Source organism: Sceloporus occidentalis, unplaced genomic scaffold, assembly GCF_023333645.1.
Source record: "Sceloporus occidentalis isolate IW3139 unplaced genomic scaffold, rSceOcc1.0.p SCAF_70, whole genome shotgun sequence".
Classification (NCBI taxonomy): domain Eukaryota; kingdom Metazoa; phylum Chordata; class Lepidosauria; order Squamata; family Phrynosomatidae; genus Sceloporus; species Sceloporus occidentalis.
In genome coordinates this window covers 1,305,851-1,319,169 of record NW_028317050.1, presented here as the reverse complement: position 1 = coordinate 1,319,169, position 13,319 = coordinate 1,305,851, and the positions used below count along the sequence as shown (strand labels likewise).

At 42.4% G+C, this 13,319-nt stretch overlaps 1 protein-coding gene across 1 annotated transcript in view; it reads right to left on the bottom strand.

The window, feature by feature from the left end:
• LOC149286319 (cytoplasmic phosphatidylinositol transfer protein 1-like) overlaps window positions 1–4,188 on the bottom strand; it is a 94,782-nt gene extending 90,594 nt beyond the window's left edge. The window contains exons 1-2 of the mRNA XM_089494229.1: window positions 3,995–4,188; window positions 348–564 (exon numbers count right to left, since the gene is read on the bottom strand). Coding sequence (XP_089350355.1) covers window positions 348–564; window positions 3,995–4,188 — 411 coding nt within the window. The remainder of the gene's footprint in view (window positions 1–347; window positions 565–3,994) is intronic.
• Between the last annotated feature and the right edge of the window lie 9,131 nt (window positions 4,189–13,319).

The following is a 13,319-nucleotide window of genomic DNA, read 5'->3' as shown; positions in this document are numbered from 1 at the left end:
AGTAGAAGTAGATTAAGAAAACAATGAAGTCCTTAACAGCCTTAAATTTGCCTGCTCATAATTTTACATTCCAAATAAAAAAATGCAAGGGTATAGTTCAACTAAAGTGAGAATTTGTGAACCAAACTATAAGGAGAGATGGGATGATAACGATTTCTTCTGTGACACCTTAAATCCCCAGGGAGATGTATCGTGTAGATTTTGTGCACAGATAAGGTTCAAATTATATGTTTTGGTCCGTGGGGTGGAGTATTTGGAGAGCCAGGTAGACAGATGCTCCAGCAACAGTTTTGCAACAGACTGGATGTCCAAGTCAGGAAAGCACAATCGATAGCCATTTAAAGTACCCGAGTGTGAGGTTTCTGGAAGACTGTTGAAGGGAGACTTTCTCCGAGGGCAAAGAGAGGTCTTCCAGAGTCTGGCTTAGCTGGGTCTGGCAGGGTGGTTGAAGTTTGTGGGTATTTGGGCTGGTTAGCCTGTACCAGCAAAGTATAGCCAGAGAGGGCTCCATTTACGGGGCTAGGCTTTAGTTTTCTGACTTTGCTTCGGAGTTTCTTATTTTCACTTGCAAGTAAGAGTCACAGTTTATAAGAATACTTCTATTTCTGAGTCGTCTTGCCCTAAAGGGCTGTATGTATGATCCTGAAAAGTAACTTATTCACCCTGTGAAAAAAGTGACTTATTTTGTATGGCTAAATAGCACAACACATGAGTAGTCCCAACTTTATTACACAGTAACTGAGTGACATATTCCCATGTGCCTCTCTTGATCAGAGTCCAAATCCTTCTGTTCCTCGTTCTACTCCAATAGTCTCATTTTTTCTAGGAGCTCCGAATATTTGAAGTATGAGTGTAGCGGTCTACAAATCACAATATTGTTTATTTAAACATAATTGTCTTTAGAATTAAATTGGATAAATGCCATACTTTATTTACAATTCTTTCCTGGCCATAACCACAACCCAAAACAGTTCCTCTTTGGCCCTTTTAAGTGACGTGTTGTATAATACTCCCTTACATATAGAAATAATTCATGTAGGGGAGCTTTACTGTGGTTAGCGTGCAGGAAGCAGAAAATAATAAATCCGCCAAGTCGTAGACTTATGAAATACAAAGTGCAAAGGAATTGTTAAAACATTCACCCATTTTAGTCATGGATCAGTGATTCAAATCGGTCAAGGGAATACAACAAGGGGCTAGAGATTATATAGATTTTCTTTCAGAAATTACATGTAGTCCAAACAATAGAAATTTACCAAAATCCAAGTTTCAATCATACCTTAACACATTTATAGGTTACTGTACACTCGAATTTACAAATTATCACTTTCTAACAATGCTACCATTAGTATAGAATAGTTTGTACAAAGCGCACATTCAACTTTCATTTTTTCTTGGCCATTTTATATATTGAACACTCGTTCGCCAGGTCTGTCATGTCTCATTACTGATATTGATCCCTTACTAGTAAACCTTTTTCCAAGGGATACTGAAAGTAGAAATGCAAGACAATATACGCGTGATGTAACGCGTGTTATGTTAGTTGAAAGGATGGTGTTCCATTCCATTATAAGAGCTATTGCTTTGAGACCGTGACCATCGTCATCACTCTATGATACAGATGACTTGGTGAATGTAAAGGCTATTTTCAGCCTGTATTTGTGGGAGGGGACTTGGTGTGTATTTATACCCCTTTAAGACCCCCTCCTTCAGGGCGTTTCGTTAGCACACCCCTCAGTTAACTCTTTCTGATCCTCTCAGTCTTTATATTCTCTCTTTCATATCCCTTCTCCTTTACAAGGGCTAGACCCTTATCTTACCTAGAAACGGGGGCATTTTCAGGGTCTAGGCACATTCCAGACACACTGGACGTCTGCTCATGTTTTACCCCTGCCGCAACTACAATTTATAATATTATTCTCAAACAGTCTAACGTTACATTGCACATCTACTTTAACCCCTTAAACCCATTGAAAACAATGCATTTTGTATGGGCTTTGTTATTAAGGGGTTAATAATCCACTTTAAGATATTGAGTTCTTTCTGTACACCCATGTGGGGGTCTCATCAGACTCCCTGAATGTCTGGCACGAGAAAGCTGAAGCTTTGTGCGGTGGGGAAGTACAAAATGTAAAGGAGACCATTCTGCTTAATCATTCCGTGCATTCATATGCGGTAAAATTATAATATAAAGGAAACACTTAGCTATGCTTTGCACAAATATGCAGGCCATATTTAATTCTATTCATTATACCTTTTTAAACGATATTTCAGAATTCTACTTGGTTTACTGAAATTCAGATGACTTTGAACAAAATAGTACCATATTAAAGTTGTAGTAAGGTATAGAAGGGAGAAATACATCCATAAACTGATGAGTGCATATTTGCTTGAGTTTATTACAAGATTCTATGCAGACCCTTTATGGACACTATGTAAAAATAGTTATTCTTACGAAAAGCTTTAAAAGTGGTTTTATCACAGCAATTGTGGAATTTGACAGTCAGTTACAACCTTTAGTTGGCCTTGCGATAACACTATTTTTCAAACTGTGGGGCAGGATTACTTTTTATACGTAGTCCCCATTGTGAGCCAACTTAGTTTATCAATTGCAAAGATTTATGTTTTATATTGGTCAGTGTGAAATTCAAAGAAACCGAGAATTAGATGGGAACAAACAGATTTCATCCACCTCTGTGTTATTCCTAACATGACTATAGGTAAAAATATACTAAACTGAGATTTCATTTGTTCAGCTGTTAGCTTGCAGCCAGAATAAAACTTTAGTTGGTTGCTATAAGTACTCAAGTCAGCTTTTATTAAAATTTTCAAACTATAATGTGATGATTAAGCTCTATGTACATTTTTCATAGAAAAAAACACATATATATATATACAGTATATACATATATATATATATACAGTATATATATATATATATATATATATATATATATATATATATATATATACCAATCAGCCATAACATTATGACACCTGCCTAATATTGTGTAGGTCCCACCAGCCCTGACCTGTCAAGGCATGGACTCCACTAGACCTCTGAAGATGTGTGGTATCTGGTACCAAGACCTTAGCAGCAGATCCTTTAAGTCCTGTTGCGAGGTGGAACCTTCATGGATAAATCCTGGTGCCATGTGATCTCCAGGTAAGCGACGCAAAAGCTCCCGGGCCTTTAAAATTCTGGCACCAAAGCTGCTGCGCACTGTTACTGCTTTAACCCCATATTAACACCTGCTAAAATAAAACATAATAAAACGGGGGGAAAAATGAACACAAAGAACGTACACGAATAATTGCCCGCAAAGAACACAGGAATGGATGAATATTTGTGGAATACAAAGGTTTTTGTTTTTTTCACGAAGGCGAACACGAAGACTTGGCTGGTGCCCAACTCTACCGAACAATGTAGACCAGGAAAACCACACAAGAGCTGTAGTCTTGGAGATGCTGTGACCTAGCTGTCATCTAGCCATTATAATTTGGCTCTTGTCAAAGTCTCTCAGATCCTTACACTTGCCCATTTTTCCTGCTTCTTGAGGACGAAATGTTCACTTGCTGCCTAATATATCCCACCCAATGACAGGTGCCATGATAACAAGATTATCAGTGTTATTCACTTGACTTGTCAGTGACTTGTCATATATATATATATATATATATATATATATATATATATATATATATATATATGATGTTGCACAAAAGGCCTGTAGATGTTTGATAAAAGGCCTGGCTCGCAAAGCTGTTCGATGGGGTCAGGGCTCTGTGCGGGTCAGTCAAGTTCTTCCACACCCAACTCATCCAACCATGTCTTTATGGACCTTGCTTTGTGCACTGGGGCACAGCCATGCTGTGAGAAAAAGGGCCTTCCCCAAACTGCTCCAACAAGATTGGAGGCCTAGCATTGCCTCAAATGTCTTAGTATGCTGAAGCATTAAGATTTCACTGGAACCCCTATAAAACAGTCCCATACCAAATCTCTCCTCCACCAAACTTTACAGTTGGCATAATGTAGTCAGGCAGGTGATGCTCTCCTGGCATCCACCAAACCCAGACTCGTTCATCCGAGTGCCAAACAGAGAAGAGTGATTTGTCACTCCACAGATGCTCCAGAATCCAGTGGTGGCGTGTTTTACATCGCTCAATCCGTCGCTTGGCATTGTACATTGTGAGGCTTGCATGAAACTCCTCTGCCATGGAAACCCATTCCATGATGCTGCCGCCGCACAGTTTTTGTGCTGATATTAATGCCAGTGGAAGTTTGGAACTCTTCAGCTATGGAATCAGCAGATCATTGGTGACTTTTAGGCACCATGCACCTAAGCACTCGGAGAGCCCGCTCTGTGACGTTAGGGGGTCTTCTGCTTTGTGGCTGAGTTGCTGCTCTTCCTAAATGCTTCTACTTCCCAATAATATCACCAACAGTTGACTGTGGGATTTCTAGCAGGGATGAAAGTTCACAAACTGACTTATAACAATGGTGGCATCCTATTACAGCACCACACATGAATTCACTGAGCTCTTCAAAACGACCCATTCCTTTCACAAATGTTTGTAAATGCAGCCTGCATGGCTATGTGCTTGATTTTATACATCTGTGGCAATTGATTGAATAATAACTAGGAGGTGTGTCCCAATACTTTTGTCCATATATATATATATATATATATATATTTCAGATCTTCTATTATGTTATTAAACAAATCAGGCAATTCTCTAATTGTGTAAATTACAAACCAGCTAATGTACATAACATAACCAGCTTGACATAACCAGAATGGTTGAATTACCAAACGTTGTCACTAGATGGCGATCAAGTTTCATCCCTTAGCAGTTTATCATAACTACATGTATATTTTTACTAATTGCAAAGGCAGTTAAAATCTTTTAAACCCACACAGTTTCTCCTCCATTGCCAGGGCAACACCTGCTAATGATGACTTAGAACTAAGTGCTGATCGCTCTGCAGGCTTCCCCCACAAATCTATTTAGTCATCAAGATGGAAGGCACTTTTGGCTTAGACTAGGGTTTCCTGTGGTATATATGACATCATTTGTCAGCTGAAACAGAGATAGTATTCAAAAAACAGCCATTTTAAGACACTATTTGGAAGCTGTATTTCGTTATTTCTAAGCATCACAATCAGTTCCATACAAGTATAGTGTACACGTTTGTGACTATCCAACAGTTTAAAAGTTTTTTCTTTGCTAAGATGTTATTTGTTATTTGTTTTTAAACCTATAAAAAGTTATTTAACTGCATTGACTAGTTAATTATGTTGCAGATATGCAGAATATATAGCTTTTGTGTATCTGTTAATTTAATTTTTATGACATTGAGAAGAGATACAATTTACATTGTATATTATATGGCAGGGGTGTCCAAGTTTTTTCTGCAGTGGGCCACTTCATCAGAATTGTATACGTGCGCGGGCCGCACTCATTTTTCACTGTGACAAAAAATATGGTCTTTAATAAAATATGCAGATTAAAATAAAGTAAATGACACAAAACCTTTACTTTTCCTCTCACTGATTTCTGGGCCTTGAAAGTTTTGCGACTACAAATTCAGGATTCCCTAGATTTATTCTAGGGATGAACTAAAATGAAAATTCTGGACCAAAACATTCAGGGTTCACTTAGCCAAAACCGAAAATGACCCCCACCTTTAAAAATAATAATAAAAACTCACATGTTTAATAAAAGTAGGTAACACACAATTGGACAAATTTAGCAATATGACTTGGCATGATAGGAGTGTGATTGCTAACAGCAATCACACTCCTATCATACCCAGGCAACCAGTAAATGCTGGTACCTAGGCATGATGGGACTGTGCTCGCTGTGATTGCTGTTAGCAATCACACTCCTATCATGCCAAGTCTGGCTGTAAGTGATGTGCAGACCCCATACTGCTGGCAGCATCACTACACAAGGGGGGCAGCTAGCTAGGTTTCAGCATGTACTGGCTGTGTGTGCCAAATACTCTAGGTACGCCCCTGTGTAGATTGAAGCTATTTTGATCACAATAACTGTTGGGGGTTTGCTATAAGGAAAACAGCTGTAAATGTTATGGATGCTTTTTCCTCTCTCAGCTAAATTTCTCCATTGCTCTTTTTATTTTTGTATCCCTTGTTCCTCCCATGAAAGAAAGTGACAGGAGAGACAGGAAAACAGAGTGTGAGAAATAGTCTGTGTTAGTGAGTAACCATGTAAAAAAGAGAAGAATAGAGAAAACATGAGACTCGTGTAAAGAGACACTCAACGGACAATATATGCATCTCAAGCCCAGCAGAGAAAACTTCAAGCACTAGCAGTAACTGTGAAGGATATGGTCACTGACAGATATAAGCCCCAAGCAATGATGTCATCAACTGTGTTTTACAAGATGTTAATGCAAAACCAGTCAGTATTCATTTTTGCAAAATAACACTATATTTAACATTTTAATTTTTGTTGAATCTTCCCATTTTTAATCTTCCCTTTAAGGCAAGATGTTCAACCAGAAGCGACATGTTATTATCCCACACCTCCTAAACTCTTTTAAACCGGGTGTCCGCCACCATACAGTGTATGGCGGATGTTGACACCCCAGGGAGGGGCCAGGCATGGCCCCTGATGCCAATCTTGGTGTTACTGAATACCTTGACATGAAGTGAGGTGCCAGGCACGTCAATGGACATTAAGGGGTAAAGCAGGAAGGAAGGTCAAGGTCAAGCAGAGATCTGGTACATAGTTCAAGATCAAAGGGAGCAATACAACAGGATAAGACAAGCTCGTAGGCAAGGCAAAATACTGGAAACTGGTGCAGGACTCAGAACAAGGCACTATCAAAGAATAACACTCATAGACCATAGATAGCTCTTGGATGGGTAAGAACAACAAGGAAAGTGATAGTATTTGAACTGGGCGTGTGTTTCCCTTGCAGCCCATTAAATCCTTTTTGAGTAGCACGTGCATCCATGTAGTTCTATAGTCAGTGAGGAGGAGGATTTCTCTGGCACACAACGGATAAGGTAAAAAACAACCCTGTTGTGCATCTCCAGACAACTAGAACATGGCCTCAGGTGACCGTCCCGAATCTATGTAGCCTCTTTTGTAAATCGCTTGATGCCTTTTTCACTCAGTGAAGCTTTGTTTGCTGAAGTGTCTGCCATGTATGGAGATATACAGAGGCAAGCCACAGTTGGTTGTGCCAACAGAAACCTAAGAAGGTTCCTGAAAGTAATAACATTAAGACAATGCCTTAAAACATTTCAAATGACGGATCTGCTAACTGGAACAGCACATTTAACCATTTGCGTGCCATGGCACACGCTTGACAAATTGGGCTCAGAATGTCAACCACGTACCTTGTATGTGGTTACAGTTCAGTGTCTACTCACACTAAATCTTTTTCTGTAGTGTAGGGGACTGCAGATGGGCTACTGAAGCAATTGGTGGTCATCTCCCCATCTCAGAGGAAGGTAGTATAACTAGTGGGGTGCCACAGGGATTTGTAGTAGTTCTATTTTTTTATTAGGGAGATTACACAGTGTCTCAAAGATGTCTCTTTTGCAGACAATACAATGATCTCCAAGAATATAGACATTCCTTGTGGAATAAGCCATATGATTAATTACTTAAGAAATAAAGAAGAATCAGGAAATACTAGGGGTCTTCGTCTTCGTATACGTTTTGCCGCCGCCATGTTCCGTATACGGGCTGAACAACGAAAACGCACCCTTCGTGTTCGTTTTCATGTTTGCCCGAATACGAATGCAAAAGTGTACTGACAACCCATTGATCTTGATTTAAGACCCAGAAAGGAAGCTAAAGAAAAACGGCAGATGACAATTCTACAAAACCAAAGAATAGTTATCAAATATATACAGTGAATGCAGTGTTGAAGAAAAAAGATGCTTATTTTTCTACATGAGGGTTTGCTTCCATCTTCTTTGGTGGCCTTATCAATTTCAGATGCTTATCGACCGGACGGAGGTTTAAACAGTATTAGGCTGTGGGGCAGCTGATTCAGTGGCATATATTCAGTGGCAGTCCATATGGCCCCTTGGCATTAATAAGGCACTGCTAATCCTTTAACACCTTTGTCAAATGGCACAGGTGAATTCTGAATATCTTAGGGCATCGAAAAGAACGTTTATGCAAGTATTATTATTATCATTTATTAAGCGCCAACAAATGACACAATGCTGTACAATTTAAATAGGGCAGTTAACCAACCTATAAAAATATACATTAATACATAGTATATAATGTTTCTGTTTTCTGTACTGTAATCCATATTTACAAAAACAAACCAGCATTACAACAAAAAGATCAAAACTTTTATTACAAAAAAACTGCAAGAACCAGGCCTTCTTTTAACCCTTTAAGGACTAAGGCTATTTTTATTGACATAACGTAAGACGTAATTTTACATTTCAAATGCCAATTTTTGTATGGAAGTAATGTTGTGTCCTATCCTTAAGGGGTTAAATACTGCACTACAGGATAGATAGCGATAATTAGAATTAAGCTTAATGTATACATACATCCATCCAAACAAGTATCTTTTCTAAGCTTTATATTACGCAACACCTGTAATTTTTTATAATTGCATTAATAATTTATGGGGTAGTAGAAGTATTATTAAATACTCATCTACAGACACCAGACAAGCCAGAAGGCTTGCTTTTCCCTCAGAAATCTCATGGTGCTTTCACAACCACAAGGGATTCTGGGTAGGCACATGAAAATAAGGTTAACAATTATCACCTTTGCCTCTATATCCACTTTATACATGGATCCCTTGAAAGTAATTGCCCGCTGTACAAGACAGCCTTTAGACAAAACTCAGGAAGACGTACAATAGCCAGATCACCACTCATTTTTTTTTTTTTATTTTTTTTTTTGGAAGCCCGAGGTGCGTGCTCCTTTGGGTGCCGCATTCTGTGCACAAGGCAGCAGAAGCCAGACTACGATACCGAGTTCCCTCACGGAGAACTCGGACAAATTCCAACCCCCCCCATGGGAGGGTCGGATCTTGAGTCTCACCCCGAAGAGTGAGACTCCTTGCTGGCTTTTTTGGAAGGGAGGAAGGGGCCAGAAGGCACCCAATCCTCCTCCAGCAAAGTCCAGGCTTCACTGCCTCTTAAAAAGAAAACAGTGTCCAAAACGTGAGTACAAAATCGTGTGCCATAGGATAGTGAGGGCCAAGCCGTGAATTTGAAAACCGTGAATTCAAAAGGGGGACAAATTAATTGGCACTCGTGAAAACGAAGTGAATATATAAATTAAAGAAAAATAATTTAGGGACAGGCCATTGCTGGCCTGCCGGATTCAAAAATAAAGAATTTATGTAATGATATTTCTTAGCAAACCCCAAGCCTCAACTATTAAGCCAGTATCACAACCTCATGCTGACGAGTCCCATGAAGGACGAAACAGCTGTCCATGAGTGGTGATCTGTCTATTGTACCTCTTCCTGAGTTTTGTCTAAAGCCTGTCTTGTACAGCGGGCAATTACTTTCAAGGGATCCATGTATAAAGTGGATATAGAGGCAAAGGTGATAATTGTTAACCTTATTTGCATGTGCCTACCCAGAATCCTTTGTGGTTGTGAAAGCACCATGAGATTTCTGAGGGAAAAGCAAGCCTTCTGGCTTGTCTGGTGTCTGTAGATGAGTGTTTAATAATACTTCTACTACCCCTTAAATTTAAGTGGAAGGGTTTCCATCACCTTTTACCCACCATAACTTATGTAATGATATTAATAATTTATGAAATATGTAAATATTGTTCTGTTTTCCTAATTCTCAAACAATTCCCTTTTGGATCTTTGCCATGTCAAACGCCGTTTTCTAGCTTTGATATAGTACATCTGTGTCTGCTACGTTTGTCAGCATTAAGGATATATGCTGAGTTGATGTATACGTCCGAATCGGCGTAGTGTTTTGGTTTTCATCCTTTGTAGTCCATTCATCTTTCATTTCTAAACATCCCTTTTTTTGGTTAACTGCTTTTTGCAAGCACAGAAATGTCTAAGTACAGAATGAAAACGGGGGGGCATAAAAGAAGGCGAGTTAGGGAAAGGATCATTTGGGGATTGACGTACACTTTTCTTGCAGCTCTTCATTGTAATTCTAGTCACAATCTCTCAGCTCTGCAGATCTTCAGTTATACTGTGCATACAGTAGCATGTCACCCACCATTGTGAAATACTGCATTTCTAAATCTAATCTTATCAGAAACGTCCACATCTGTGAAGTAGGCAGCCACACAGGGGATGTAAACGTTTGCTGTATACACAAATATAATTTAGGATTGAAAACACTTTCATTTTGTTTATCTGCAGACCAGGAGGTGGACGTGGTTAGCCATGTGGTATTTTTGGTAATTTTTCCCTGCTTAAACACCACATTGAACTTTTTCTTTACAGCTCTGCTAATGAAGCCTTGCTTAATCCTTTTCTGCATAGACCTTCATTAGTCAGACTTTCCGGCTGGGCGATTAACACTGAGCAATTCTATTGTTCACCACAAGGCAGTATGATTAGGAGTCAGTGTGTTTGTCTAGTAGAATAAGTTAAAATAACAGAGCTAGGGGGGGCGTGGCCAACTGTTGGAGAAGATGGCTGCTTGAGACCTTAGCTCCGTCGGTCCCCCGGTATTATTAGCACCTAATCGCTGGGGAGGGTGCCATGCCCTCGGCGGCATCCCTTCGGGAGTATTTTCGCACCCCTGCGGTGTTGACCTCACAGGCCCCTGATGACCACGAGGCGCCTTCGCCCGCGGGTTCCCGCGATTCCGAAGATAGGCAGGAGGATATAGCTACGGGAGTGCCTGATGTACCTACCTGTTCTGCGGATGTTCGCCAGCTCTTTTCATCTGCTCCATGGCGCGAGGACTTTAGCAAGTTGCTGTCGGAACTGAAACAAACCGTGACCGACGCCGTGGCGGGCATTCGGGCCGACCTGGATGGGCTGGACCGTCGCCTTGCTCTCCGGGAGGCAGATTCTGCTCACCAGGCTCAGAGAACGTCTGCCCTGGAGTCCTCTTCTGCCCACCATGCCTTTTATTTGGCTGAATATCGGAGGAGGTTGGAGGACCTCGACAATAGGGGCCGACGCCACAATATACGCATTCGGGGTCTGCCGGAGGAGGCTACCCATGCACCTGAGGATGTTGGGGGTCTTGTGGCCCGCCTGTTTAACAGTCTCTTGGGGAGACCTCCCGAGACTGTGGTCTCTTTAGATCGAGCTCACAGAGCTCTGAGACCTAGGGGTCCCCCGACAGCGCCACCGAGAGACATTATTTGTTGCGTTACTGACTTCCAGCTCAAGGAGCAGATTATGCGGCGTGCGCGAGAGGTGGGCTCCTGGACTTTCAATGGATCTGCGGTCACCCTATTCCAGGATCTCTCCGATATCACGCTCCAGATTCGGAGAGTGCTGAGACCTCTTACGGCTGAGCTCCGGAGTCGTGGCATTCCGTACCATTGGGGTTACCCCTTCAGCCTTAATGTGCGCTCTGGAGGATCTACTTATTCGCTCCGTTACCATCGTGAGTTGTCGGCGTTCCTCCGAGACCTCCACCTACCTGCGCTTCGAATCCCTGATTGGAATATGCCTGCTGTCCCGGCGGATCGTGGTTCTGGCAGCGGAGAAGCGGGTTCTTCACGTCGAGGGGAGAGGATGCTTGGCCGTGTTCCCCGCATCGGGCGTCTGACTACTAGGGCTCCAGAGGCGACGGATCCGGAGGAGTGAGCACCCTGGGATATGTCCCTGCTGCTCTGTCAGGTGGCGGCCGCCTCCGCGGTTCCGTTGGCTTGCATCCTGATTGCCTGCTCCTGGACCATTTCTCCCCCTGGCATTGCCTTTGGCCCTGGGCCCCGGCCTTGCCCCCCTCCTTGAGCCCTGCTTCGTGACTCTGCTCGGGGCGTCCTGCTCCCTCCTGCCTCCCTTGTGGACGCTATCCTGCGTCGAGATGTCTGCACCCCGTTAGCCGGGTTGCTGTGCGGAACTGTTTATGTTTTGGGGGGGTTGTGTTTTGTTTGTTTTCTTTTTCTCTAACGGATCGGTGGGGGGGGGGGTGGCTCGGGTTTACATTGCCTACATAATGTTTACTGCTGTTGGGTTTTTCCACTTGTGGATGCCCCGGGTCTTGTGAGGTTGTGTGGAGTGTCTTTGGGCTGGTTAGGGGCAATTGTCGTTGGGGTGCGGGGGGGGGGAGGGTTTCGGCACTTTTGGGTGGGGGGGGCTTGGGTTTTCTGTTCTTGTTTATTTTCCTTTGCGCTCACTTCTTAGCATTGCCCTTTGCCCACTGAGGGTTGCCTGCGATCGCTCACTTTTCGGTCATTACGAGTTATGCTTATAATGGTATACTGGGGGATACATAAACACTATTTTATTTTACAGTGGCCTTCTCCTGTCGGCTGTTGCCCTTTGTTGGCGTCTGTGTGGCGATCGACGTTCCGCTATCATGCCGTGATCTCATTGCCTTTCGTTCATTTGGTGACATGTCCCCTTGATCGCTGATCGTGCCTTCTTTGGGTTTTGGGGGTGGAGGGTGGGTCGGTTCTAGGGGGGGGGGGTTGCGTCGATACTGCGATATGTTCTCTTGTGTGCCGGGGACCGATGGTTGGTCTCATGTTCTCTTTGGTTACTTTTGTAGTTTTTGTTTTGTTTTTTGCCGGATTCTTTTTTCGGTTGTCACTCTGCCTCTTACCGTAGGCGTCGTGTGGTGCTGGTGGAACGCTGTGGTCCTGCTGTTTCTGGGCCTTTCGGTGTACCTTCTTCCAGTTGACGCACTAGGTATTCATTTGGAGGGTGGGGATTGTTTCTCCCCCCCTCCCTGAATATTTGTTTGTTTGTTCAGTTGTTCCTCCTACCTTTCATTGTCTTCGTGTTCCTCTCCTGGTGTTTGTCCCCCCCCCCTCCCGGTTTGTGTATTTGTCTGTCAGTGTGGTTGTAGGTTGCTTTGTGCCTGCAACTTTCTTTGTTTTTGTCTTCCTCTCCTGGGGTCTGTTTCCCCCTCTACCCTCCCTCCTTTTTGTATTGTTGTGTTTCTCTTTCCTTTTCCTTTTCCTTGTCCCTTCTCCCTTTCCCTGGGAGATCCTGACTCGTGCTCTGGGGGACGATTTGCCTCCTATTGATTTCATCCTGCACTATGACTTCTCGACCTGCCGCTCTTGTTGTGCTCTCGATCAATGCTAAGGGGCTTAATGTCCCTGAGAAACGTTCAATCCTGCTTAGGGATTTAAAGCGTCAACGTGCCTCTATAGCGTTTATTCAGGAGACTCATTTTCGTGATGGGGCT